The 26,887-nt window shown below is 37.0% G+C and overlaps 1 protein-coding gene across 2 annotated transcripts; it reads right to left on the minus strand.

The window, feature by feature from the left end:
* Nucleotides 1-1,916: 1,916 nt before the first annotated feature.
* On the minus strand, nt 1,917-25,906 carry ARGLU1 (arginine and glutamate rich 1). 2 transcript variants are annotated; one of them, XM_032246196.1, is made up of 4 exons: nt 25,311-25,906; nt 17,454-17,679; nt 15,074-15,157; nt 1,917-2,751 (listed from the first exon to the last, which is right to left on the minus strand). In XM_032246196.1, the coding sequence occupies exons 1-4, from the start codon at nt 25,655-25,657 to the stop codon at nt 2,587-2,589; spliced, it is 822 nt and encodes a 273-aa protein (XP_032102087.1). In that variant the 5' UTR covers nt 25,658-25,906; the 3' UTR covers nt 1,917-2,586. The 2 variants fall into 2 exon arrangements, 1 of the variants encoding a protein (XP_032102087.1); XR_004259200.1 differs by having other exon boundaries at nt 15,074-17,679.
* Nucleotides 25,907-26,887: the final 981 nt, after the last annotated feature.

Consider the following 26,887-nt stretch of genomic DNA (forward strand, 5'->3'; position numbering starts at 1 on the left):
GTAGAGTTCAACTAAGCCAGCATTCTATGCTTACTATACTTAGAAAATTTAAAAAATACAAACCATTGAAAATTCTTAAGATACTGCTAAACCTAGGACAGGTAGTGATACAAAAAAAGTTATGGACAAACACTAGCACGGTAAATGAATAGGTAGATAACTGAGGATAGAAACAGTCTGATTTGCTGCATCTTCATAAGGGAAAATGAAGTAAGTAAAATCTCACACTACAAACCCCTTCCCCAATTTAAAGCATTAAAGAGTCCTCACACCAAGCTAATTTAAAGGTTTAGTTTATACAATTGATAATTCTGCAAACCACAATATAAATGTCAGTAACTACATAAATACTGTAATAAAAATAAACAAAGTCATAGTTAATTCTATAATGCATCAAGAATAACCTTAAGCAAATTGTGAATGAAGGCATATTTAATAAATTAGGGAACATCTTAACTGCTAATAGACTGGGAGAAAATTTTAAGTTTTCTATGTACACAAAGGCAGTGGGAACAAATTAAAAAAAAAAAAAAATTACTACATTGTTGCAGCACATTAAAGACGGGGTGGTGTATATTATTAACAATTACATCCTATTTCCCCTAGCCTGGAAGAGAAAAGGAGTCAGTTACCAAGCACAGAACAATTTCAACATCTCATCTGAGTCTCCAACAGCAAGCAGACACTGCAGTATGTCATTAAGCAACTTACTGTCATTTCACACCATATGTGGCAGTAAGAAACTTAAAAAAAATTAAAAGGCACGCATAAGCTGATTTCAAATATTTTAAGTCCAGGCTACTCTCTTTAGATACAATGTTTTGAACACTTGTATAGAACAATTTTTAAATAAACATTTCCAAAAACTTGAATACAGAACTTAGGAACCATGAATCTGCACCAAAAAAAGTTACATTGGAAAAAAAAATCATGAAATAATTACAGCTAACCTGTATTTAGAGATTAAAAGATTTTTAGGCAACCTATATTCTTTAGGAAAATAAAATGTTTGATTTTAGAGTAGCTAACATGTTTACTAACAGTACATGCCTATTTAAAATTCTACCTTTAAAGATCTTTAAACTGATTTTATATTGTTCCTTACCACAATTAGACTCATTGAAGAGCTCAAAACTAAAGCAATAGCACTTTTCTTAGCATGCACACACAAAATAATCTACCATTTAGTCATCTCATTAACTTATGTTTTCAATTTTTAAGAATAACCAAACTGTCTCAAAAATATTGGGCAACACTTTCTCTACTTGATGACATGTCTATGCATCTCAGGTAGCATTTTTATATGAATATCCTTTTCTTGAATGTTTTAATACCAGTATACTTAAACATATGTAAGAGTAAATGAGGCAGATTTTACTGTATAAAATTAGTCATCCTTAAGATTCCACATGCAAAAAAAAAAAAAAAATTTCATAAAGTTCAAATGTGTTTGTCCTAAAAATAAACGTGCAAGTACACTACACAATGAAGATGACTTGACCATCTTAGCCTTTGACAGTATAAAGCTAAGTCATTTCTGATGGCCCACTCTGAAAATGATCTAAGATTCCATAATTTAAAAGCATTTTTCTAGTCTTTATTAAGTATAATTCATGGTGATAATACTTATATCCTAAAACAGAGGCACAGGTTTGAGAATTTAAATCTTCTGGGTGTTGTTAGTCTTTCTTAAAGGTCACACTGATGCCATTTCCTCTATTAGCATAAAGTTGATATTTGTAAAAATAGCCATTAAATACTAATTCACAAGTATATTTAATGTACATATAAACCCTATGTTAAAAGTATAAACAAGAGGAAATATAAGTTCTAAGACTTCTAAATCGTTGACCATCAAAAAGTGAACCACCCTCTTTAAGACTTAACATAACTTTAAAAAGAATTGCTTCAACATATGAATTTAAGACTTTACTTTATTCAGCAAAATCATTTATTTACACAATGGGGAATGCTGGTTTGATTTTGTCAATGAAATAAAAACAAACTGAACAGAGACAATACTGAACTGTATATATATTTTGTATCAGAGTTGACCAACTGTTTCCTTACCTGTATCAGGAACATCAAGAGCAACAGTATCACAAGGACACTGGTTTAACAATACACCACATAGGTCCAGTAATACCCTGGGAATTTCCCAATGCAATTACCAACTTTTTCTTTTTTTATAAATATATAAAAAAACAAAAAGTCAGCAAAACCAGCATTATGATGTAGCAAACAGAGTATAACTCTGAAGTCAGTGGGGTCAGTAAAAGCCTTATCAGACCATCCACAGTTTTACAAAGTGATCTGCTCTTCCTCAGACCACCAATATAGAATCCAAACAGGTGAAAAATATATCACTCTTTAGAAGACAACAATGATCTGATAAGGATTTGACTTAGTGGAAGAAAAAAAAATAATAAAAGGGAATTGCAGAGCATAGCCCCTATTAGAACAAGCTAACTTTCCGGATTTTACAAATTAAAAAAAACAAAAACAAAACCAAAAAAACCACTTCAACATGAAGCTACCATACAAAGTTTTTCCATTTTTCTTTGTAAAAAGTTCAGAGTTTGCAATTTAATCCTGGGTTTTTAATGAGAAGGACAGTTTTGGCCTGGACTTCCCCTTGCCCAGGATAATTTTTTGTTCTTCTTTTTGTTGACGTTGTCGTTCTTGTTCTAGTTTCATCCTTTCCTCATGAATCTTTCTTTGTTCTTCAACAATTCTCAACTGTTCTTCAGCCTGAAAGGTAAAGGTAAAAATTAATGATATGAATGTATTAAAAATTATCATATGTACCTCCAGAACAGGCCTATCTTCTTATGTATCTACAAAAAAAGTGTTTAATGCAAAAAAAGGGGGTAAGAACAAGGACTTTCTATGAATTCCATGCCTTCTCGTTATTTTGGTTATCAAGTGACAACTTACAATGACATGTGTCATAAAATTTGACTAAGGTCACATAGTTTAAGTGGTAGACAAAAAAGAATTGAGAAAATTAAAAGAGAACCCTTTATTAATTGTATTTACAATTCCTACCTTTCATTTTTAATAAAAAATGAACAAATTATAGAAAAGCGCTTATACATTTTGGAAATGGAAATTAATTTTTACAAATCACAAGTTGAAATCACAACAGATTTTGTTCTGTACCTATTTTTATCTCTAACTTCAATGTATCAGATTAACAGATTATCAATTATAAACCAAGGCATGGATTTACTGAAAGAGTAGGTTATCTACCAATTACTATATTTATAGTTAGAAGGACTTACAAAAAAAAAAAAAAAAAAACCCACACAGGGGAAAAAAAAAAATCTCCATTTGGGCTTTTGTGTGGTCAAATCATGCTGAAAAAAAGGGACTATATTATAGTATCAGTAGACAACCAAGAAACACTATAGACCCAATTACCTGAAGAAAAACAATTAGAAAAACCTTCTGAACCTGGCTAACTATAAAGTGCTACCTAATTTCAAAAAGACACTGGTATAATTGATTCCACTCCTGCAGTGCCTTCAATTCCTTCCATCTCAAGCAAGTTCTTTCCTGCATTCTTCTACAGATTTCCCCCTTTACCAAAGTAAGGCCCTTCTCATGCTTCCTAGAGATATCATACACACATCTTCAATTCTCAACAAAGCACAATTTTAACCTTCTCCCCAAGGGGACATTAAGCAGTGCATGGAGATGATTCTGGCTGCTGCAACTGGGGATGACTCCTTGCATCTAGTGGGTAGGAGATGGGACAATGCTACACATCCTACAATGCAGAAGATAGCATCCACAACAAAGATGGCCTAATCACTGCCAAAGTTGAGAAAGCCTGTTCTAACCCTTGAATTTTTAGTATCAATTATCATGATTTATCCTTTTTCCTCTCTATCTGACAGTGATGCTAAAACACTCACTGCATCCTTTGAACTGCCTACCTATTCCCACTCAAAGTCAAATTTTAGGTCATTGCTTCCATCTCCATTATTCTACTAAAATTATCTTCTGGATGGTCAAAAACTATCAAAATCAGTGACTTTTTCTTTATTCAAATAAATTCTTCTGTTCACTATGATTTTCCACACAATCACTTCTTTTGTCTCCATTGAGAATTTTTTAAAAAAATAAAGTGCAATGTGACTAGATTATACGCTTTATGACAGACGAAAATGAAAAAGGTAACAGACCTCTGGTATGCAACACAAAACGTTTACATTTTATCTTAAGTAGCAAAAAGGGAAGAACAAAAAGAGGTGTAGACAGCAATGTGGTGAAGACTAAAAGGTGTTGGAGCAAATCAAAGTCAGTCAAGTAAGGTCGGAGATAACAAAGATGAGAATTACAGTGAGAGAATCTGGCAAGGTAAGCAAGGTGGAAAATGCAACAGAGAGCTAAAATGTATCTTAAAATACACCTCTCTAAAACCATTTTCCTATGCTACATTTGTAATACCTGGCTACTGGACACACCCACCTGGGAGACCTAGGACTTGCTTCAAAATTTAACATGTTCAAGATTTAAAATTCTTCCACTTTCTCCCTAAAATCAATCTGCCTTTTACACTTTCCCTTCTGCCACTCAAATTCTATTGCTGTGTTTCATCTCTTCCTTATTCAGTCACGTTAATTCTTGTTTTACATTCTCTACCTAGAGTTTACTTTCTTTTGTCAGCATACCAGTTTAGGGCCACGTTATCTTCGGTACATCTAAAATGGTGCCCATTTCCAGTGTGTCCTTCAATCCATCCTACACGACACTGCCAGACTCACCTTTCTTGACCATTGCTCACTCTTTCTTGTCCTCAAATTTCCAATGATACCTACTATCCATGGCATATAGCTTAACTTCCTAAATTGGCATGTTTCCCTAAGACTTAACATTTTCTGTAACCTGGCTTCAGCTGTGGTCCTACTAGTCTTCTACCTGGCTCCCCTTCTTTTACTCATGCCTTTCTTTCCTCCTATGAAAATCCTACTTGTATATCAGAATCCATTTCAAATAGCCACTCTCTTCCTTAGACTTTCACTGATAAGTACAACAAAAAGAATTACCTGCTTCCAGTTGTCATTAGTGAATTCATATGCCAATCACACTTTATCCAGTTTTAAGAAATCACATTTTTTAAAATAAATCACACATTTAGGGTTAAGAGCTTAGTGTGTGCAACTGAATCAAGATGTAGTAGAGGTTCTTTGCATGTGTGCATGTGCCTAAGAAACATTTTATCAATATAAACACCCAGACTCACTTTCTTCTAAGGTTCTAGCTCAACCCTAGGAAAGCATACTAGAACTCTGGAAGGTGAGGGGGAAAAGGACATAAAGTAGAACATCACAACCTTAATCCGTAAGAGAAATCTAATTAAAATTACAAAGATACCATTTTTTTACCCTCTAAGAAAGAAATTCAAATGTGTGACAGCACATTGCTGTGGTTTCAACATGTCCCCCAAAGTTCATTATTAGAAATTTAATTGGCATTGTAACAGTATTAAAATGTGGGGCATTTAAGCAGTGATGAGGCCATGAGGTGTTCATCCTCATGAATGGATTAATTCTATTATCACCCAGGTGGGGAGTGGGTTGGTTACTGTGCGGATGGGCTCCTGATAAAAAGGTTAGTCCGGCCACGATTTCTCTCTCTCTAGGGCCCTCTCTGTCTAGCTTGCTCGCCAAATGATGTCTTCCACCATGTGAAGACCTCACTAGATGCCTGTGCCATGTTCTTAGGCTTCCCAGCTTCCACAACCCTGAGCCAAATAATTTTTATAAATTACCCAATATCTGTCACAGCAGCAAAAAAATGGACTAACACACATATGCTATCATATAAAGAGCATTTTGACACCATCAAAATTGTATCTTCATAATACTTTATGCCAGCAAGTACATTTTCTGGAATTCACCTTATTATATACTTGAACACCCACGCAAAATTAATAAATTTACAAGGTTACATTACGAAAGTTTATAGAAAGAAAAAAAAAGAAATGGAAAAAACCCCAAACGTACACCAATATGGATTCACTAATAAATTATGGAAGCTATATAAAGCAGAATATTGTACAGCTGCTAGAAACAAACAAGAAAGAGGAAAAAAGGAGGCCCCTATGTTCTGCAAAGGAAAAAATCTCCAAGTTACACTGTTAAGTGAATAAAAAGAAAGTTCCATATATACATGCTACTTTTGTGCAATAAAGGAAGAATTAAAATATAACACATTTGTATCTGCCAGAATACGCATTTACAGACATTCTGAAAAGATTTAAAAAACCCGTAACTGAATACACCTTTTGGAGATGGTGTTGGTGTGGGGACTGGGGATGCGGGAAGAAGGGTAAAGGGACTTCACTGTTTCTCTTCCCAAAAAAACCAAAATTTGAACCATGTGACCATTTTACCTAATTAAAAACAAGTAAAGCAACTTCCTTCAGAGAAAATACTAATTCTGTACTTTAGATTGGGTAAAGAATCAAGTTTCTTCATTTAGGTCTACAAATACAGTTTTGTGTATGCATGTACAGAAGGGTTGATTTTCTCTGGGACTACAGCTCAACAAGGTTAATCCCCAGTTTAAGCATACAGTGCCTACTAGAAGTATTTAATGCAATGATTTAAAAATGGGAACGTGAATATCCTGTCTTTATATACAAATACTGGTATTTTGTTCTACTATGGCTTTAAACTACTTACTCAATTACACTTTGATGAAATAAAAAAAACTATTCAAACACCAACAGTCATCTCATTTAATATAGTGTCTCTCAAGTGATGAAAGTTGGTTTCCTGTTCATCCACCATCTGTAAGTGTGGTATGATCGTATACCTTACTTGATAGGCATTTTCTTAAACCCTACCCTCTCAGCAGTAACTTTTTCTTTCCTGATAACTTTACTTGTCATAGAATATAACCACTGCTCCTGTCCCTGCTTGTTTCACATTTATGCAGAAGAAAGCAGTATTTGGATTGGGGGGTTTGGGGATGCAAATACGTATTTATACAGATGAGTAATACTAAGCTCACTAACAAGTATTATGTGGTGGACAGCTTGGAGGCCAAGGGGAAAGCTAACAACCACAACACCAGAACCATTACACTGGGGCAGATCCTCCTAGCCATTAAGCCCATAACCCTGGTTCAATCTCACAAAGGTGCTTTCAACTTTATACCCCAAGCTAAAGAGTGATTGGTAAGAAATCCACAAAAATAAAATGTCCCATTATACTTAAAAGGCCTGCTTACCCCTCCCAGTAATCTCTGCCCTACCTTCTTTAACCAGAGAATGTAGTGATTTTATAAAGATTACTTTTCTAAGCATTCTCCTCCTTAAACTGTCTATAAATTTAATCAAGGTAGTCCCTTAGCAACAATCCCTTTAGGAGAGATACTAAAACCTATACTCTATTTAAATATATATAACAATAAAATTTTAAAAATCCAAACATAGAAACATTTCTTATCAAGTGATTATAGAAATAGAAGAAATACAGCACAATCAGAAACTATGCCACTATTCAGAAATGTGGCTTTCTACATTTTAAACCTTCCAAGATAGCCTTATCCGCTCTGCCATTTTTAATTTTAATTCCTTCATCTTCCCTTCCATAACTTTTATAATGTATATGCCACTTTAGATAACCAAGGAATAAAAAAATATTTGATATGATTAGTTCTGACACTTGGTAAACTATGTCAGTAAATTTTTCTAAGGTATTCCACATGCTAATGTTAAATAACAGAAGTGTAAAACACAAGGATCCCCTTCATCCCTGTGACAACATATTTATTCTGACACTTACCTCCTTAGGGTATCTAATATGCCAAAATATCATTGTGGAATACCATTAGCTACCATCTAAATTCATACCACTACCTACTTCTTAACTCCCCTCTTGTGACCTTTATAACATTAAATCATTTTTGAAACTTCAACCTTAGATAACATTTCCTTGGATTTCAGTTACCTGAAGTGAAGACAACTGTTTCAAAAGGAGGAAGAGACTGAGGTTGAGCTTGTATGCAGTATTACGTACAAAAAGCACACTGACTGAGAGCTCTGGAGAGACTGCTCTATCATTTTGCCTAGGAAAATCTGATGCCTTCGGGATTTTCTTTATACTTTCTGTTCTAAAATTTCACAAAAATAGGTATTATCTAGATGTGCCTCTTTTAATCTTCTGTATCCTACATTCTCTCTTTCCCCCAGTTCTTCTGTCTTGGTCATTCACTCTATTCTGTGCACTAAGTTGTCCTTAAATGCTTGAGGATACCTGGCATGAGTGTATTAGGAAAGATTACATCAGGAGGATCTTTTCTGGTTCTTACAACAAACTCCCCCTCACTCATCCCACACCACTCTGGCTTTTCCATACCCCTTCACTCAACAAGTCTATCAGTTTTCCCTTACAGTTTCTAAGAACTGCTACTTTGGTGATACAAGGCTCCATCTTTTGACTGGCCTTCAGTGGCTTCGTGTTTCCAGTTTATGTCCTACAAACCCATCCTTCACAAAGCCAATACACTCACTAGTGTTCAGGAATTTATTGTTTAACTTACTGTCCAAAATACATTAACATAAGGTCTTAAACCAACTTTTAATCTTAACAATCAGGAACAAACCTCTCACTCTCTGAAAATCCTTACCTGACTTACTGAAATCTTCACTTCAAATTAAAACATTGACATTAACATTTGGTGCCTTATTTTTCCTAAGTACTGTGCCATTTCAACTTACATAAATGCTCACTCTACCATAAGATACCCTGGTTCTTTTTCCAACAATGTAATTTCCTGTGGCCACTGTAACTAATTACCACAGGTGGATGAAATTTTTCAGTATCACTGGAACAAAAATCAAACTGTTGGTAGGGATACACTTCCTCCAGAGGTTCTAGGGGAGAATCCACTCCTTGCCTCTTCCAGCTTCTGGTGACTGCCAAGGTTTCTTGGTGTGTGGACCCTACACTACAAGGTCAATATGCTCAAATCTCTGTGTTTGTCTTCACATCATCTTTTCCTATGTGCGTGGATTCTGTTAGGAGTCTGGACACCTTCCTTCATCATGTCATCTACCTTTTTCATTCCTAGTTGGCAGTTTCTGCTCATTCAACATTCTAAGAAACCTCGGAAGTCCCCTACATGTCACATCATTAAACACAGCTCTCCACAGATCTTTCCTGGATAATCCCATCTATTTCTGGCTTTTACTGAGATAGTATAGGAACCTATGAGTTACATGCACAGTCTCTTCAACACTAACAAAAGATTGTCTAGGAACACCCTTGGCCTTCTTTCCAGAACTAGCTTTTCTAACAGGGAACATCTTTTACCATCTGAACGGTCTGAGGTTTTCCCAACATCAAGTGCTGGTGGTTCTTGTTATACTTATCAGTTCATTCTTCAATTTAGCTCTTCTTGCCACTTTACTATCAACAGAAAGAAACCAGACTACACCTTCGAAACTTATTCAGAATTCTTCTCAGCAAAATATAAGAAAGTTTTAAGTTCTATCTTACATACAACTTTAGGACCCAATTCAGCCAAGCTTTCTATTATTATATAAAAAGCATCTTTCCTCCAGTTTACAATATGTTCCTAATTTTCTTCTAAGCCCTAACCAGAAGCACCTTTAAAATACATATTTCTGCCAACAGCCTTAATGGCAATGTATGCATCTTCTATCATGTAACTCAAAATTGAAAACTCTACCCTCTACCCTACTGTCCAATTCCAAAACCACTTCTACATTTCCAGGTAACATATTACTACAAACTAAATAGCTCAAAATAAATTTATTCTGGAGGACAGAAGTCTGAAATCAGTATCCCTGGGTTGAAAGCAAGGTATCAGCAGGGTATCTTCGCTCCTTTTAGAGTCTTTAGGGGGAGTCTGTTCCTTGTCTCTTACAGCTTCTGGTGGCTGCCAGGATTCCTTGGCTTCAGCCTACATCACTTCAGTCTTTAAAGCCAACATTTTCAAATCTTTCTCTTCTGTCTTTACTTAGCTTTCTTCTCCTGTCTGTGCAATATGCTAAAATTTCCCTCTGCCTCTCTCGTAAGAACACATGCGATGGCATTTAGGGCCCACCAGGTCATCCAGAATAAACTCCCCACTGCAAGATACTTAATCGCGGCCGGGTGTGGTGGCTCACGCCTGTAATCCCAGCACTTTGGGAGGCGGAGGCAGGTGGATCACGAGGTCAAGAGATCGAGACCATCCTGGTGAACATGGTGAAACCCTGTCTCTACTAAAAATATAAAAAATTAGCTGGGCATGGTGGCGCGTGCCTGTAATCTCAGCTACTCAGGAGGCTGAGGCAGGAGAATTGCCTGAACCCAGGAAGCGGAGGTTGCGGTGAGCCGAGACCGTGCCATTGCACTCCAGCTTGGGTAACAAGAGCGAAACCCCGACTCCAAAAAAAAAAGATACTTAATCGCATCTACAAAAGCCCTGCCCTGCTTGTCATATATGGGTACATTCAAACTCTAGGCACTGGAATATAGATTATTTTATATGGAGGGAGGACAGAAGGCATTTTTCAGCCTAACATACAAACTTATTTAAAATAAATCCCTGCTTACATTTTTCTAAGAACTCCTAGAGCCATCTCTCTATTGTAAAGCAAGCTCTGGTTTATTTTAAACTTACGTATGTGATACATAAGCAACTTTCAAACAAGGCATTATTTTTTTCCTCTTTCAAACTGGTGAGACACAGAGTGGTATTTAACATGATGAATTTGGCAGGGGGTGACAAAGATATTATTTCATTAGTAAAGAGATCTGTGAATCTAGAAATTGATAACTTGTATATGCTTTAAAACCCCAAAGAACACCCCCGTCTCTCATCAAAAGTAATTTGTTCTTCCTTTGACCAATGTTACTTATAATTTGCATTGTTTATATTTTACCATCTTGACAAGGGAATCGACTGAAGGTTTGTTCATCCTGCTGACACAACCTTCTGGAAGAGTATTTTATTCTACAGCAAAATCTATTCCCAATTTTTAAGTCTGTTTCCCTCTCGAAAAAAGTAAAATTCATATACGTTTCAGAACAGTATCTGAGATCTTCCCAGGCACATCATAAAAACACGATGAAGAAGACTTCAAAAAATTTTAAGCACTATTTTTAACAAAGTAAGATTAATATTTTCCATTGTATTAACAGCCCTTCAAATAGCTGAAGATAGTTATATGTTGCCAACACTAACTCAAGAACAAGGAACAATCTGCCAAAAAGCCATGACAAGTCATACTTGGATGCTTTATCTTTGTAAATAAAGTATGTTTGTTGGTTGGGACGTTTTTTGTCTCTGCTGATAAATGAAATATCTTGGTACACAATGTGGAATTGAGGAAAAAAAAAAAAAAAACAGTAACTACCCATGGACTAGAGCACTTAATAATTTTCATATATGGGTGAGCTCATGTGGCCAGGCTAACACATTCCTTATTAGTTATTACAGGGTTCAATCTGTGAACTTCTGTCACAAAAGCCTACTTAAAAGTCAAAAGTATGGCTTAAATTTTATTTCTTTACTATTATGTGATCATAAAAATGATATACATTACTTGCAGAACATGGAGAAACTGAAGAAAAGTATAAAGTTACACATAAGCCTACCAATTAGAGATAACTATTTTTAGCATTTGGGTTATTTTTCTGTCTCTTAAGATGTGCAAGTACGTTTCCCCAAATAACAGGATCATATTGGATATATAAATTTTGTATTTAGCTACCTCCTATTTTGTATTCCCCTGAATTAGCAAATACTTTTTGGCCACAGAAAAATCCACTGTATAATAATAATAAATCCAACAACATGGACACTTCTATTTTAAATAATCTTAGTATATCTTTGTATGTAAATTCATTTGCATATGATTCTATTTCATGAGACAAATTCTTAGACGCAAAATTAAAGTTTTTTACATTTACTGATTTACTGTTATTTTCTGAAACTGTTATACCCGTTTAAACTCCCATGATTATCATGTAAAGAGGTCTCTTTGTATCACTGTGGGAAAACAATGGCTTTGGGGGAGTTCTGTTATGGAAAAAGACAAGAAGGGGAAATTTGCCTCTCGAATGAATTTGAGATAATTTTCAGAAATGTATTGTAGCTGCTTCTCATCCTACTTGTGTATAAATCTCATTTTCAATTAAGAAATTAGTCTTCTTTACTAATCTGTAGGATCATTGTATTATTTTTTCACAGTTAAAATGTTTAAGAAATCTCCCTCATCACTTTCAGGGCATTTTAATTATTAACCTGTCTTTTCTGAAATCCTCTTTCCACACAAACTTCTTACCACATGTAAGGTTGGATAACTACTACTTAACTACTTTTCCCAATATCTCATGCCCTTGCCTTTGTTTTATTCTACTTCCCCAAAGGCCTTTGCCATGTTTCATTTCCTCACACTCTTGTCCGCCTCCTAATTGAATTTCCAACTATCCATCAGCGCCCAGTTCAAGGGACTACCCCTTCTAGGAAGGTTACCCAGGCCACCCAGAGCAATTATGTCATTATCTCTCATTACCTATACCACTTACCAAATACTTCCATAGTATTAGTAACCTTTTTGGAGTTGTCCTCATTTCCAAAATATGTTAAATTATTTAAAAGCATTTAATGGCTTGTCTAATTTTTTCATCAAGTTGCTTTTCTCAATATAGATTTTAGAAAACAGTTACACCTTTGATCATATTTCCTCATTGATCATTTTCTAGAGACCAGAATCCTTCCCATTCTTCTTGCTTTAAATGGTATCAAAAACAATGACCTGCCCACATTACAAGCAATACTTTAATAGGACTTTGAATATATTTTATATAATACTTCCCAATAAACATACATAGAGATTAAAGAATAGAGCTCAAAATTGAAAGGAAGGGGAGGGAAAAAAGGGCAATAAAAGTGCAAGTGGGCCTCAATGTGTACCTTGCCATCTTTACACATTTTTTGTCTCCTCCGACACAACTAATATCCTACTTTCCCTGTCAGCATAGGACTACCAATAGAACCACATAAACACTTTGCTCCAGTAGCATCAATTTCTTATGCTTCCAACTCTATCGAACACTGTAAGCAGATGTGTTAAGTATGTTCAAATTCTTACTCAACTTTTTCAAATCCAAGCCTCTTTTTCCCTCAGATATGTTTTTACTTAAGTTTATCAAAGACATGCCATCAGAATAGTCACTCTGGGCAGGGAGCGGTGGCACATACCCAGCACTTCGGGAGGCCGAGATGGGTGGAACACATGAAGTCAGTAGTTCAAGACCAGCCTGACCCACATGGTAAAACCTGTCTCTACTAAAATAGAAAAATTAGCCAGGCATGGTGGGAGGCACCTATAATTTTAGCTACTAGAGAGGCTGAGGGAGGAGAATCGCTGAATCCAGGAGGCGGAGGTTGCAATGAGCTGAGATCGCACCACTGCACTCCAACCTGGGCAACAAGAGTGAAACTGTGTCTCTAAAACAAAACAAAACAAGAAGTTGTCACTCTGATCAAATCTAAATCTGTGTGATATAGAAGAATGCTAATGTTAAGCATGGCCCATAGACCACTTACGATCTACAAACTAATCAATCCCCAATCAGGACAGATCAATAATAAGTCTTAACTGTATTTTGCAAAAGTAGAAATCTGAAACAAACTGGGATTAAAAAATAAAAACTGGCCATTTACTACCATTTGAGAAGTATCAGATTATGATTACCAATATTTTTTCCAGTAATCACACACCGAAAGTCTTACTTTTATTTTCATGGGGGCAAATCGAAGACTTTAAGGATAATGTAAGAAGGTCAAGCCATCCCTAGCTACCACAGGGTCAGAAGGGTTCAAGATCTTGGCAGGGCACACTAAGCTTCCAGGCCACCCACAAACTGAAGCCACCAGAACTATCTCTTTAACATGTCCTAAAAGGAGGTATAGTTCTATCTGGTCAGTAATTTTGCTTCAGTGATTTAACTGTCATACTTTTTTCCTCTCTTCTGAAACATCCATGCCTCACAAACCAGAGTGTATTTACCCTTCGAAGCTCAACCTTCTAATCTCAAATTCAGATTCATACTTTTCCTCTTTTTCCTATCTGCACTGAGATTCTCTCCTTACATAAAATCACTAACAAAACAAAAAAGTTATCAGATACTTATTCATAAGCATGTAGTAATATAACTTATAATGATTCATCCATTTCACATTCCTATTGCTTTTGCCACCTTAGCAAATTTTAAGATTTTCTTTGGAAAAGCAGATTATAGCTTTCCAATAGATTTCATTATGGTCTTCACAAATACCAGGTGATATTTACCAAGAATCCATTGTGCCATGCTCACTAAGTTATCTGGAATATTTCTAGCATTATCTGTTACCTGGAGCGCACTATCTTTCAGAAGATGATACTCTAGAAACGACTGTCCCACATTAACTTTTTACATTCCTATTATTTATGGTACCCCTTCACCACCACTCTCAATGGGGTCCACTGTTAACTAATTAGACCCTCTCAGATGTTTTTCTGTGCATTTATAACCACAAAATTTCTTTATACCATGTAATTGGAGCTTACAACTTGCTTTTTCCCCAACTTTCTATATTATGTATTACCAAACACTCTGTATTTCTTGACAGATTATAAAGTAGGGATAGGAAATTATTCTGGTGCACTCACTATCAAAATGTACTATCCACTCCTGGTAACAAGCCAACGAATATGATTTAAATACACCTTCAAGCTTTTGTTGTTGTTGCTATTAGTTTTTTTTGGCATAGGAGAAATGTGAATGAGGTTAGGAAAGAAAAAACTGGGGATAGAGAACAAAACAATTTCCCCAGAAAACCTGTTTTTTAAAATCACTGCAAATTTTGGATTTCGGTCCAGACTAGAAGTAAAAATCTACTCAATTATTCCTAACCTTGCCTCAAAAAGCCTTTAAAGTTAGTCCAGAGAATTGCCTCAAAATAAGTCAAATTACAGAGCGCAAAAATCAATCCACAAAATCTGAAAAAAATAAAGCAAAATACAAAACACTCTTCATATACGCTTTATACTTACCAGTTTGGCTTGTGCTTCTGCAATTTTTCGGTTATTCTCTTCCAGTATTCGCTCTAGTTCCTCACGTTTTGCACGTTCTTCCTCCTAAAGGGGAGGATATGTTAAGATGTTAGAAAAACAAAATGTTTATTTTTACTGATAAATATTTACTAATCTTCCTCTGAACTTTTTTGATATGACTTACGGGGTAGCTTTATAGCTACCTTCTGTCTGATAAATGATAAACTGTGCAGCCACTAAAATTGGTTTCTAGCACTAAATTTAAATCATCCCTCCCAGTCCAAACAGCAACCAACTAAACCCTCCCTAATGATAGTTTCCTGGCAATTATTACTAATACTTTAATATCACACAAATCAACAAGGACAACTACAAAACTGGATAGTATTTACCAAATTAAAAAAATAATATATAAAATATAAATAAAGTGAATATTTGTCTCACCAATTATGTATACCTACGTATTCTTTACCTATACTCCTTTAATCAGCATTAAAAGTTGAATATTTACTGTCTTGTCCAGTGTCCTGCAGAGTGTGCTCCTCGGCTGCCATACGCGCCAGCTTCCTCTTTAAAATGATTTGTACTGTTAGCTTGGCAATACCTGCATCAGCAGCTCAACCATTTATAAAGAAACAACATACAAGGAAGGCTGAGCTGAGGAATGCAGATGTTTATGGTAAGAAGGAACAAAAAATGTAATTCATCATTCCTAAGGCAAACAATTAATAAGAAAAATACATTTACTGTTAGTGAAAAATACAAATGGTAATCCATACTTCATGGAACTACGGGCTTCTTCCATGGGGAAAATGGACTTAACATTCAGATGTTGACAATTTCGGAAGGCAGCTTATATTGTCATCTACAATCTGAACTGAAACTCAGAAATCCAGGGGATGCATGGTCAGGAAATAAAATTCTTCGACTTATTTTTTCTTGGAGAATTTAATGAGATTTTATAATGCAAACTGTATGAAGACTGCTTGATGGTTTGGGCAGTGTTCAGATCACAGCATACATATTCAAATGATTTTAATATTTGGAAAGACTGTCAGAGGGTTGTGTCCGTGTAAAAAAAAAAATTGTTAATATGAAACAAAAAAGCAAATGAAGAGAAAAAAATCTTACTATGATTAATAACTCGCTACAAGACAGCACCATTACTCCAAAAAATCTTCGTTAAAAGCACTGTTATAAATAAAAATTTCATATATTCATTTTTATAGTCCGTGAAACCCGCTATAAATATAAGCATGTATATCTAGTTAAAGACAGGACAAGGGAAAATGCATTTTAAAAGCTAAGCTTATCAGAAAGCAAAGAGATTTAGTATGTCAATTGTCCATAATGCAAAGATGAAAAATGACCATGAGTCATCATTATTTTGAGTCAAATATTTCAGTTCAAGAAAATACAACTACAGGATTTCCTATGTCACACACCAATGGAATTCATATTCATTATGCAAACCATGGTGATAGACACTCAGGGGTGTAAAGTAATTTGCCTTGAGTGTTTCAGTGACTTTCACCAAGTTTTTGGATCCTGGAGTAATCAGTGCAAACAAGCTATAAAGCTTCAGTAGCAAATTACTGTCTCACAGAAAGACATTTTCAACTTCTGCTCCAGCTGCTGATAAAACAAATCATGTGTTTAGCTTGACTCCAGACAAGGACAACCTGTTCCTTCATAACTCTCTAGAGAAAAAAAGGAGTTGTTAGTAGATACTAAAAAAAGTGGATGAATAATCTGGATATTTTTCCTAAAAAGATTCCTTGAAACACATTAGGAAAATGGAGGGCCTTATGATCAGAATGCTAGAATTAGTCCATTGTGCTGAAGCAGGATTTAGGGGAGGGAGTGAGGGATAAAAGAAGGAAAAAAAGAAGAGTGAGAAAACCTATTTATCAAAGCAGGTGCTATCACTCAATGTTAGGCCCTGCTCTTTTTAATCTGACTGAAGGCAAAAGCCTCTCACAGTCTAGGTAACAGAGTGACAGAATAGAAGAATATACAACCACAGGTGGATTTTTAACCTTTTCCCTTTACCACTCCCTGTCTCCCCACCGTCCTCCCAAGAAAGAATGTAAGTCCTGCAGCCATGGCAAAAGTTTCAAACACTTCTCAAATAGACAGCCAGTTCCATTAAATCAAAAAGTATCCTTGAATATGTTTTATAAAAGCTTCCAACTTTTAAGTTATCAGTCAGCACTTCTGAATAGGCTAAAAAATTAACTTTCGCAGCAATGTTAAGTTTAGACGAGAAAGGAATTAGATAGTCTGTATTCCATCTCTTTCTGAACTGAGCAGGAGGCAGAACCCAACACTGAAAGTTTTGCCATGGACTGTCTCTACTTTCCAAACGACCGAGCGTTACCTCTCTAGCTTTTTGTGCTGCAAGCTCAGCTTGTCTCTGTCGCTCGAGTTCTTCGAGCAACTGCTTTTCCATGATGCGCTTGGCTTCCTCCACCCTTCGGAGAACTTCTCGTTCAATTTCATCCTTCCTTTTCTCCAGTTCTTCCTCCACCCTTTTTGCCACCAATTCTTCCACTCTTCGTGCTGTTTCTTCCTCGATGAGTTTTTCTTCTATTTCCTGCTGTCGTCTAGCAAACAAAGAGGAAAAAATGAGTTAGACGTTTATTTTTAAAACTCTCTGTTTAAACAAAACTAGTTTTAAGTCTATCAAGCCATTGAGCCTGATATTATTCAGTGATTTTTAGAATTCATTTTCATGTCACATTTAAGGAAATGGCAGATACCAAGATGTTAACTGATACAGAAATTCAAATGAATATAAAATCTTTTTCTCCTTTATCATATTCTGAATACAGGAAGGCAGGTATCTACAAAGAGCCTAATTCATAAGTTCTAATTTAGAAATGATTAATCTGAAACAGAAAATCTACTTCTGTTATTGACTTTATAATCAGAGGACACGCTGTCAAAATATATGGATTTGTTCATTTGCTAACCCTTTTGGTCTGGGGCTGAGCTAACGAGAAGTAAGGAGAAATTATGTAGCAGGCAACTGAGACTGGCTAAATTCATTTCCCACTAAGCAAAAAGAGAATACACGGATCGAAGAGATTCAGACTGCTGGAGCAATAAGTGCATAGTTTTTACTGAAAATATGACCAACTTAAGTTTTGAAATGATTTAAGAGCTTCATAGTTCCTCACTGTTTTTTCTTCCTTTTGTTAATTTTCAATTAAAACCTCCTCTAGAAATGCGAAAGTGGGTAAAAGAATATTTTTATTACCAGAAAAAGTTCAACAAAGCATGCTACTACAGTTTTAATTACTCCAATCCCATTTTGATATTATAAACCAATTTACTCAAAATAAAATTTTGTACTGAAATTACTGACATTTATCAAGGCACCACTGTGGAAATCCTGCACATTTTATACCAATGATATTCAGAGATAGCCACTAATTGAAAATTAGTATGAAGAATATAAGTGATGATCTCCTGTTTTTGTGTGTTAAAAATGATATTTTGCATAAACTATATACTAAAATTAATTTCACTGGTTTCTAACATGACTACTAGAAAGTTCTATATTGCATTTATTGTTCATATTACTTCTACTAAATAGCACTCTGAGACAATAATTTGTGCAGAATGAATAAAGTCTGAGGCTCTTCCAGTATATCTAAATCTTAAGAGGCCAACTCATGTTCCAACTTTCTCACAACCCTGAAAATTAAATAAAATCTGCAAGCTTTATCTTTTGATGACTCATTTGACATACATATGAGAGTCATTTAATTTATATGTTTAGTAAAGACTTTACAGCTTCTAAGTAACCTTTTAACACCCCAGTCCACTTCAACTCAACTCTATTCTTGGGGATGATTCAATTCTCACCCAAGGGTTCTCAAATTCCTGTTACTTATTCACAGTGATAACACACTAACATCAATGTGTCTTAAACAGTTTGATGCATTTCAGTTTCTACACTCTTCTGTCAAGGAGACAGTAGGTACTTGAGAAAGTGTATTTTCCTTTAAGGGCCTAGATGTTTGCAATACTCATTCTCAGGAATCTGTTGTTTGTTTCTTAAATACTTCCCTTTGCCCTCCCAAAACTAAGTTTTAAAAAAGATATGAAAGCCTAAGACTTACTATGCCCCTTTTCCTTAACTTCCAATTAAATACAGTACAAGAGTGGTTTCAATAAGGCTTTATCTACAGCAGCTCAGTATGAAAGCAGATATCCTCCCCACTACAAAAATAAAAAAAAATCAAATCACCAAGAACACATAAAAGGAAATCAGACAACAATCTCAACAGAAATTAAACTACATTTCAATATAAAATGTTGTTTCTCTACTTCATCCAAAGGGAAAGACAACTAATAAATGAAACAAGGCTGACTAATATTGAATCTGGATAATGGGTATACAAGAATGATGATAAAAATCATCATCATCATCTACCTTTGTGTATATGTAAATTTTTCATAATAGTTTAAAATGTATATATATACTCACTCTTGCTAGTTGGTTCTTCTGAAATTAGTAAATGTAGAAAAACCTAAGAAGAAACTTAATATTTAAAATTTCAAAACCAGTACTGTACAATGTGACTTTTAATTAGCAATGCTAAGTGGATTATAGTACTATTAAAAAAAAAAAGATAATGTAACACAGTTCCAATTAAAACTCCACACAAAGCAGAAAGAAGGCCCTAGGAGTAGAAAGTTGCCATCTTAACTTAGGAAAAAGACCTGATACTCAGGGTTATTTTTCTGACAGCTAAGCCCATCCCTAGGCAAAAGCACAATGGCTACAGTGCCTCATTCACAGATCTGGTCAGTAAGGAGAAAATGAGCCAAATAAATTTACTTACAGCAAAAGTCAAATCAGAATGGTGTCAGCTCCCTGCTTCTATTTCCATTGATTACACCAAATCAGAGGGCCCAGATAACAAGCAATACAGGCAGGCTGTGGGTTGCTCTGTTGTTAAGGAGGCAACTCTAACTACATCTCAGCGACTTTATAGCCCAAAGGGTGGGCAAGTGGAAAGTCCCATGTGCAAATGAAACACTGGAGAATGAAAAATGACCTAGTGTGGTTTCACACAAGGCTGCTTATCTCCCTTTGTTCCTGGAGGAACTGCAAGGCATCTCATCCATTCAACAGGCAGGCTTCAGGGTACCAGAGCAAAACTGCCTACAAGTGTTAGCAAGAATATAATTTTTGCTGTTTTTCTTGGTAAAACTAAAAATGCTACTTCAGTAATCAGAAAAATTTTAAATCACATTTTAGAACCAGTGCTGAAGGAAAGCTCAATTTTATCCCCTGACCAAACACTTAATTCAGCAAACCAATGAGCACATATACAACCAAATTAAGCATGTATTCATCTTTACTGATGGCAAATTCATCATCATAATCAATGATAAAACCACTATTACACCTACTCTCATAAAAGGCACTGGAATGTTCTTGAGTGGGTCATTAGTGTCTTGCAAAATAGATGTCATCTAATATCTAACAGTCTATTCACTCCTTAAAACCCTTGCTATAGTAGTTGTCACCCTCATGATGCTCTTTTCTCTAATCTTTTCCTCATGCTCCTCTGATGAATATCCATTCCCCTGCCAATAATACATGATACTAATGAAAAGCGTTAAAACAAGATCTTCAAGGTTTTAAGTGGAAATGGTCCATTAATACTAGGTCCCATTTTCTTCATGCTCTCAGGTATTTTAAAAACACTACTCACAATAACTTTAAAATGGAAACTATTAAAAACAAAACAGCAAGACTCCAGCACTCCAGCACTTAACAGAGTATTACTCCATACAGAGTGACTGACACCATTAGTTAAAAACATCTTTAAAATGTGGGAACTCAATACTAAGGGCTTACTTCTAGGAATCGCATAATAATTATTAGCAAACAGTATTTACTTGTGTACTGTAGGTAACAAATAATATTGAGTCAAAAGCTTTACATATCATGTCATCATTTAAATCACATAATTATTTCTATGCAGTGGGTATGTACCTCATTTTTACTGAGGAAACTAAAAACAAGGGGCTTAAGTTTCTGGACTCAAGCACAGTGGATGTTGCTGAGCTGTTTCTCTGAACCTAGGTAAATATCAAAGCTAATGATCTCAAGCTAGCACTTATATACCACTCTACACTGGTTTCTGCAGGACAAATGAGAGAAGCAAAGACAAGTGCATAGAATTAACCACCAAAATAATAATAATAATAACAACAAAAGAAGAAGAAGAATTTTAAAAAAAGTATAGGCTGGGTATGGTGGCTCACACCTGTAATCCCAGCACTTTGAAAGGCTGAGGTAGAAGGATTACTTGAGGTCAGTTCAAGATCAGCCTGGGAAACACAGTGAGACTCTGTCTCTACAAAAAATAATAAATACATAAATACATACATATTCATAACATCAGCTAGGCCTTATAATGTTCTGTCAGAGCCTTAATCTCCAAAAATATGCAGTCCCATATACTCAATTTGTTCCTAAAAGCTCTTCTTTGCTCTCACAGTGAGCTGTCCTCATATTCTATTTCTAAGAATCACTAATATAGATCCCAGTTCAGTGTAGATACTCTAATCTAGAAGGCTGTTAATCTGTCATGTAGTTGAACACTGAGGATATTCTAACTAAGGATATCACAGGCTAGAGTTAAGTTACTATGCCACTGACATTTTCCTGATTTGCTGCAAGTCACTATCAGCTATTTTTTCAACAGTTAATACAACATGCATGCAGACATCTCAAAAGAGCAGTTAAGAAAATGGTGCTACTGGTGTAGGGGAGGGGTGAGAAGAACAAGGCGAACGGCTGGGACACAGAGATGAGAGGGAGATCTTTTGAACTCAATTTTGAACCATGTGAACTGCCTATTCAAAATTGAGGGCAACAGTGTTTAAAAATGTAAAGGCCTACCTTTTAAGAATTAAGATTACAACTCTAAAGATCATGTCTTAATTCACAAGGCTCAGTCTGGCTCCATATTTTAAGTATTGAGGTCCATTATATGCCACGTATCGTCCAGATACTTTAAATACATTATCTTCAATTTTCACAATAAGCAAGACAGATAAACTCCATTTCACAGATTAAAAAACAAGGTCAGAGGTAGGTGATTTATTCAACACCTCAGAATTTTAAGTGGTAAACCAATAAGGTTTCCAATCTTACCAAATAATTCCTAATTAGTTAAACCCAATGGTTATTTTATTGTCTTTTTCCACCTAACTAGACTTCTTGCAAGTGCACTTGACACTATGCATTCTTATCATATTCCCTTCTGCTTCTACCATGGGTTTTTCTTCCTCTTCCCAACTGCGAATACAGACATTTCATAAGGTTCTTTCAGTCACTCTTCTCTCTCCACACTCTCCCTGGGTCATTCCATATACTCTCAAGGTTTCACTGACATTCAGTGAAGCCCCTCTTAGCTAGGCTTCAGTCTCACATTATTAAGTCTGGATAAACTCAGTCCTGTATATCCAAAACTAGTCCTCACAGTGGAGGCACCAAGTGGAAATTCTCTTATCCCCTTTCCCCCTCCCTTATCCACTATTCATAGTTTCTGACATTTTAACCAGTACCTGCCACTTGGTTGTTACTGAAACATTTGGTAGATAAGTTGCATAGCCACACTGTAAGCTTTCCTGAAGTCCTACATTTCATTTAATATACCCTAAATGTTTCTTAAATTTGTCCCTCTTGTCCTTTTCAACAACCAACCTCACTACTCCTGTGTAAACTTCTGTACCCACCTCTTTAGTTTCCATCCCATACAACAATTAAAACAAAAAAGGCACCATGTCATTTACCTGCTTAAAATCCTTCCTGTTTCTAGGATGAAATCCATGCTCTTTAATTGATATACAACAACCCTAACATGATTCTCAGCCTCTATTTACCTCTCCAGTCATTCTATGACTTAAGTATTTACAGAACTTTGTGTTCTAAGTCAACAGTCACCTGATTATTCCACTTTAAGACCATTCCTCCCCCACCCCCATTTCCTTTATTTTGGCAGGAGTTGGGGGAGGAGGCTCTATGATCCACGTATGTCCTACACCTTGCCTGACACTGTCACATTCTTATATCCTCCACTCATTTTTTAGGACACCCACACAAGACAGTTTATACAGTTTACATTACTGTCACTCCTATTTAATGATTTGTCTTTGAGCTAGATCAAGATCTTGGAGAAAGGCCAATCATCTTTATATTAACAGCACCTAGCACAGTGCCTGGCACTTGCTAAACGCTCAATAAACATTAGCCAAATGAATAAACTAACCAACAGGATACAAAGACTGAAAACTATTTCCTTCCACTCCCAAAGCTCCAACACTTAAGTCTTTCCACTGTTTCTTTCGCATTGTTTCCAAGGCATCAGAATATACCAAGTAATGCCTACTGCATGGCACCCAGGAATTTAGTGTACAGGTGGCTGCTAGCCCTGGCCCCTTCTCCCTCCTAAATACTATTGGCAGTTTGTGTCTTCTCTCAAACCAGAGAACTCTATATATAGCTCCTTTATTTCCCATTATTTAATTCCTGAATTTCTTCTCTGCTGTCCATGTGAAACTTGCTAAATGCTTCTATTTATTCTTTGCATACCAAGTTTCTTCTCATATTTCCTACCAATCTTAGCATTCTAGTAAAAGGCAAGTCATTACTCTTTGAAGGTCTCCTTTGTTTTCACATGAAGAAATTATCACAGCAATGTCTTATTCATACGTTCATCTATTGATATCTAAGAGCTTTACAGATAAGGACCTTGTTCCAGACCCAAAAGTTGGATTTTATAAAATCAAGGTTTAATGTGAAACAATTACTTTGTGTTTTCATATATGCCACTGACAGTCCTAAGTACAGAAAAAATGAGTGCTGCAGGTATTTTGAAGGAATGTTGGAAGCAAAACAGCTCCAGGTACAGCTTCCTCTGTATTATTAGTGCTCCAGTCCTACCTTTTGGTAACTTTGGTTTTAGAAACAAACTGTGTGTGTGCTGGAAAACTTACCTAACACAATTCCATCTACAGAAAACTACAAAACTCCCAGACAATTCAGTACACATAAACTCGCCTCAAGAAAATCATAAATTCAGTAACGTTCCTGCCTCATGAGCACTTCTAAATATTCACTGAAGAACTGACCAAGAATGGCTGGTTAAATAAGGAGTTGTTAGTACGACTGTTCAAATCTATTTTTCAATGTAGTTTTTGGGAACTGAATACTCAGCACCAAAGTATGAGGATCTTAAAGCAAAACATACAACAAATCCCTACATTTTAAAACCCAAATGTTCCTTTAGTTTGGGATTATCCACTTCTATTTTCATAGCCTACATGAGAGCTGACTTTTTCAGAAACACATTGTTAACTCTAGTTTTCATTAAATAAAAACTCTTCATGTGAGCAACGCCAAAATAAAAACATGTATTCAAGTGTCTTCTGAAGTAGTACAATTTAAGGGAAACAACAAAACTACACGTGTTTGCTAGAGGAAGATAAAGTCTAAAAAAAAAAAAAAGTAGGCTTTGGGATGGTGATTACACAGGTGAATTCAAGGATCAAAAAACTCATCGCACTGTACACTTAAGGTCTCTGCCTCCCCCCGCCCGCCTTTTTTAACATCTCAAGAAAGGAGTGAGGGTGTAGGCTCGAGGGGAAAAAAAAGCAGCTCCGACAACTTAACAGGAACACACTGAAGAAAGAAGGCAATTTCCTGGCAGACCACCTAAAGCGTATGATTCCCGAGAGTACTTCTACCCTGTACCAAATTTGAGCCTCAACAGAATGCTTCTGGCCAGCTGTGATTCGCATCTCAAGGTGAATTCCCTTCTCTTTCCTTCTGTCTCCTTCTCAAGTCGACCTGGAAACGCTCCCCACCCTCCACATCTGCAGGCCAGCTCGCTCCCGGCCTCCCCCGCCGACGCAGCTTTCGGACTTCACTCTCAACTCCACCCCTACTTCCGGGACACCACTCCTCTCTCGCGCCAAAATCGCGTTCTCCCATTTAAGCCCTTTCTGCCCCAAACCTCAAATTTCTGCCCAGACACCGCACAACTCCTGCGTCTGTCCCGCCCCAGGCTTTCCAAACCCCAAGCCTCCCCGCCCCGCCACCTCCCTGGCCCCTTCCCGCGGCCCGTCCCCAGCCCCGCACCGTCCTCGCCATTCTCCCCGCCCGCGCCGCGCCGCCCCGGCCCCTCCCACCGCGAACACTCACATTTTTCGCTGCCGTTCGAACTCCGCTTTCTTCTCCTCCTCCTCTCGCTTCTGCTTCTCGTCCAGGCTGCTGCGCTTGCTCACCGTGCGCCCGAAGATGTCGATGCGGTCGGGCGGGGACGAGGCGCGCTCCCGGTCCCGCTCGCGCCGGGACACGGCCGTGTTGGTGGAGCGCGAGCGGGACCGCGACTCCCGCCGCCGGTTCCGTTTACTTTCCCGAGATTTGGAACGCTTCCGCACGCGCTCCTTGTCCCGGGATCGCGACCGGGACCGGCTGCGCTTCTTGTTGTGCTTGCTGCTTTTGGTGTGCTTGGAGCGGGACGAGCTCCGGCTCCGAGACCGGCCCATCCTTCCGGGCGACGCTCTGACTAACCACCGCTGGCCTCAGGCCCCTCACGCGGCCGGTTCCCCTCGCCTCCGCCTTCGGACGCGGGCTGGAGGTCCCACCGAGGCCGGAGGAAGGAAAGCTGTTGGCCAGCGGACTTTGTGCCCTTTCCCGACGTCTACAGTCGCTACGAAGGCCGCCTCCAACGAGAAACCCGCAGCGCAAGGCGACCCTAAGATGGCAGCTACGGCTGCACCGGCCGCCCTTCCCACAATGCCCTGCGCGGAACGTGCCGAAGCGTGGGCCCCGCCCCCTGACGATTTTTGCCGAATGCAGGCGGGCGCTTCCGAGCGCACTCGTTTTTTTCCGTCAGTTTTGGCGGAAGCCTGAGATGCAATAAATGGGAGACGCTGACTTTTGCCTCAGTGTACTTTTTTTTCCCTTCCTGGTAAAATGCCAACGCCATGTTGAATGAATTAAACACCTTTTAGTGTGACTTAAGTAAGTCCCGCTTCGCAGAAGTTGATCGATTGCATTATTTTCTAGGAGCTGGTCTTCTGGGGCAGCCCTAAAATGTATATACAAGTGACCCTGCGCTGATCACTTGCTGCCTTAAGCTTAGTTTCCTCATTCATAGAATGGAGATAGCACAGTTTCTGAAGTGCTTATGAGACTTGAAGGAGCTCAAGTATGCAGCAGGTTTTGATGAATGGAATCTAATGCTTACTATAGGGCTTAATGTGCGTTCTAAATGCTTTAATGTGTTAACAAGTGTTTAATTCTTTCAATTCTGAAATAAGTACTCCTATCAACCCCGTTTCAGAGATGAGGACCCTGAGGTCCACAGAGATTAAATAAGGGTCACACAACTAGTAGGTGACAGGGCAGGAACGTGCACCTACGTCATATTGTGCAAAGCCCTTGCACATAACTAGCAAGCTCTTCTCAACACTATGGACAAAAGCCTCATCCCTATGTGGTACAACAAACTGTATCACTGTTGCGCCCCAAAAGGAAAAGGCAACATTAATATTTGCAGATGACAGGAACCCTTGAAAATCTTGGTGCCTCAATTTTAAAATAATTTTAAAATAATAAATAAATAATAAAGCTTAACTAAATAGAAAAATTAAAATTCTTCCTTTGAATAAGCAAAAACCTATTAAAAATGAAATAACATTTTCTCCACAATGGCAACAGAAACCATAAAACATTTAGGAATAAACTTTAACAAGTTACACAATCTTTATGAT

Source organism: Sapajus apella, unplaced genomic scaffold (assembly GCF_009761245.1).
Source record: "Sapajus apella isolate SASKATOON/1434 unplaced genomic scaffold, GSC_monkey_1.0 scaffold60, whole genome shotgun sequence".
NCBI lineage: Eukaryota > Metazoa > Chordata > Mammalia > Primates > Cebidae > Sapajus > Sapajus apella.

What these genes read in the sequence shown, in the direction of transcription:
- ARGLU1 (XM_032246196.1), bottom strand. Translation starts at nt 25,657, where the DNA reads ATGGGCCGGTCTCGGAGCCGGAGCTCGTCCCGCTCCAAGCACACCAAA. An exon ending in TTCGAACGGCAGCGAAAAAT is followed by an intron (nt 17,680 to 25,310) that starts GTGAGTGTTCGC and finishes TTTGTTTGCTAG; the next exon opens with ACGACAGCAGGAAATAGAAG. An exon ending in CAGAAGCACAAGCCAAACTG is followed by an intron (nt 2,752 to 15,073) that starts GTAAGTATAAAG and finishes TTTACCTTTCAG; the next exon opens with GCTGAAGAACAGTTGAGAAT.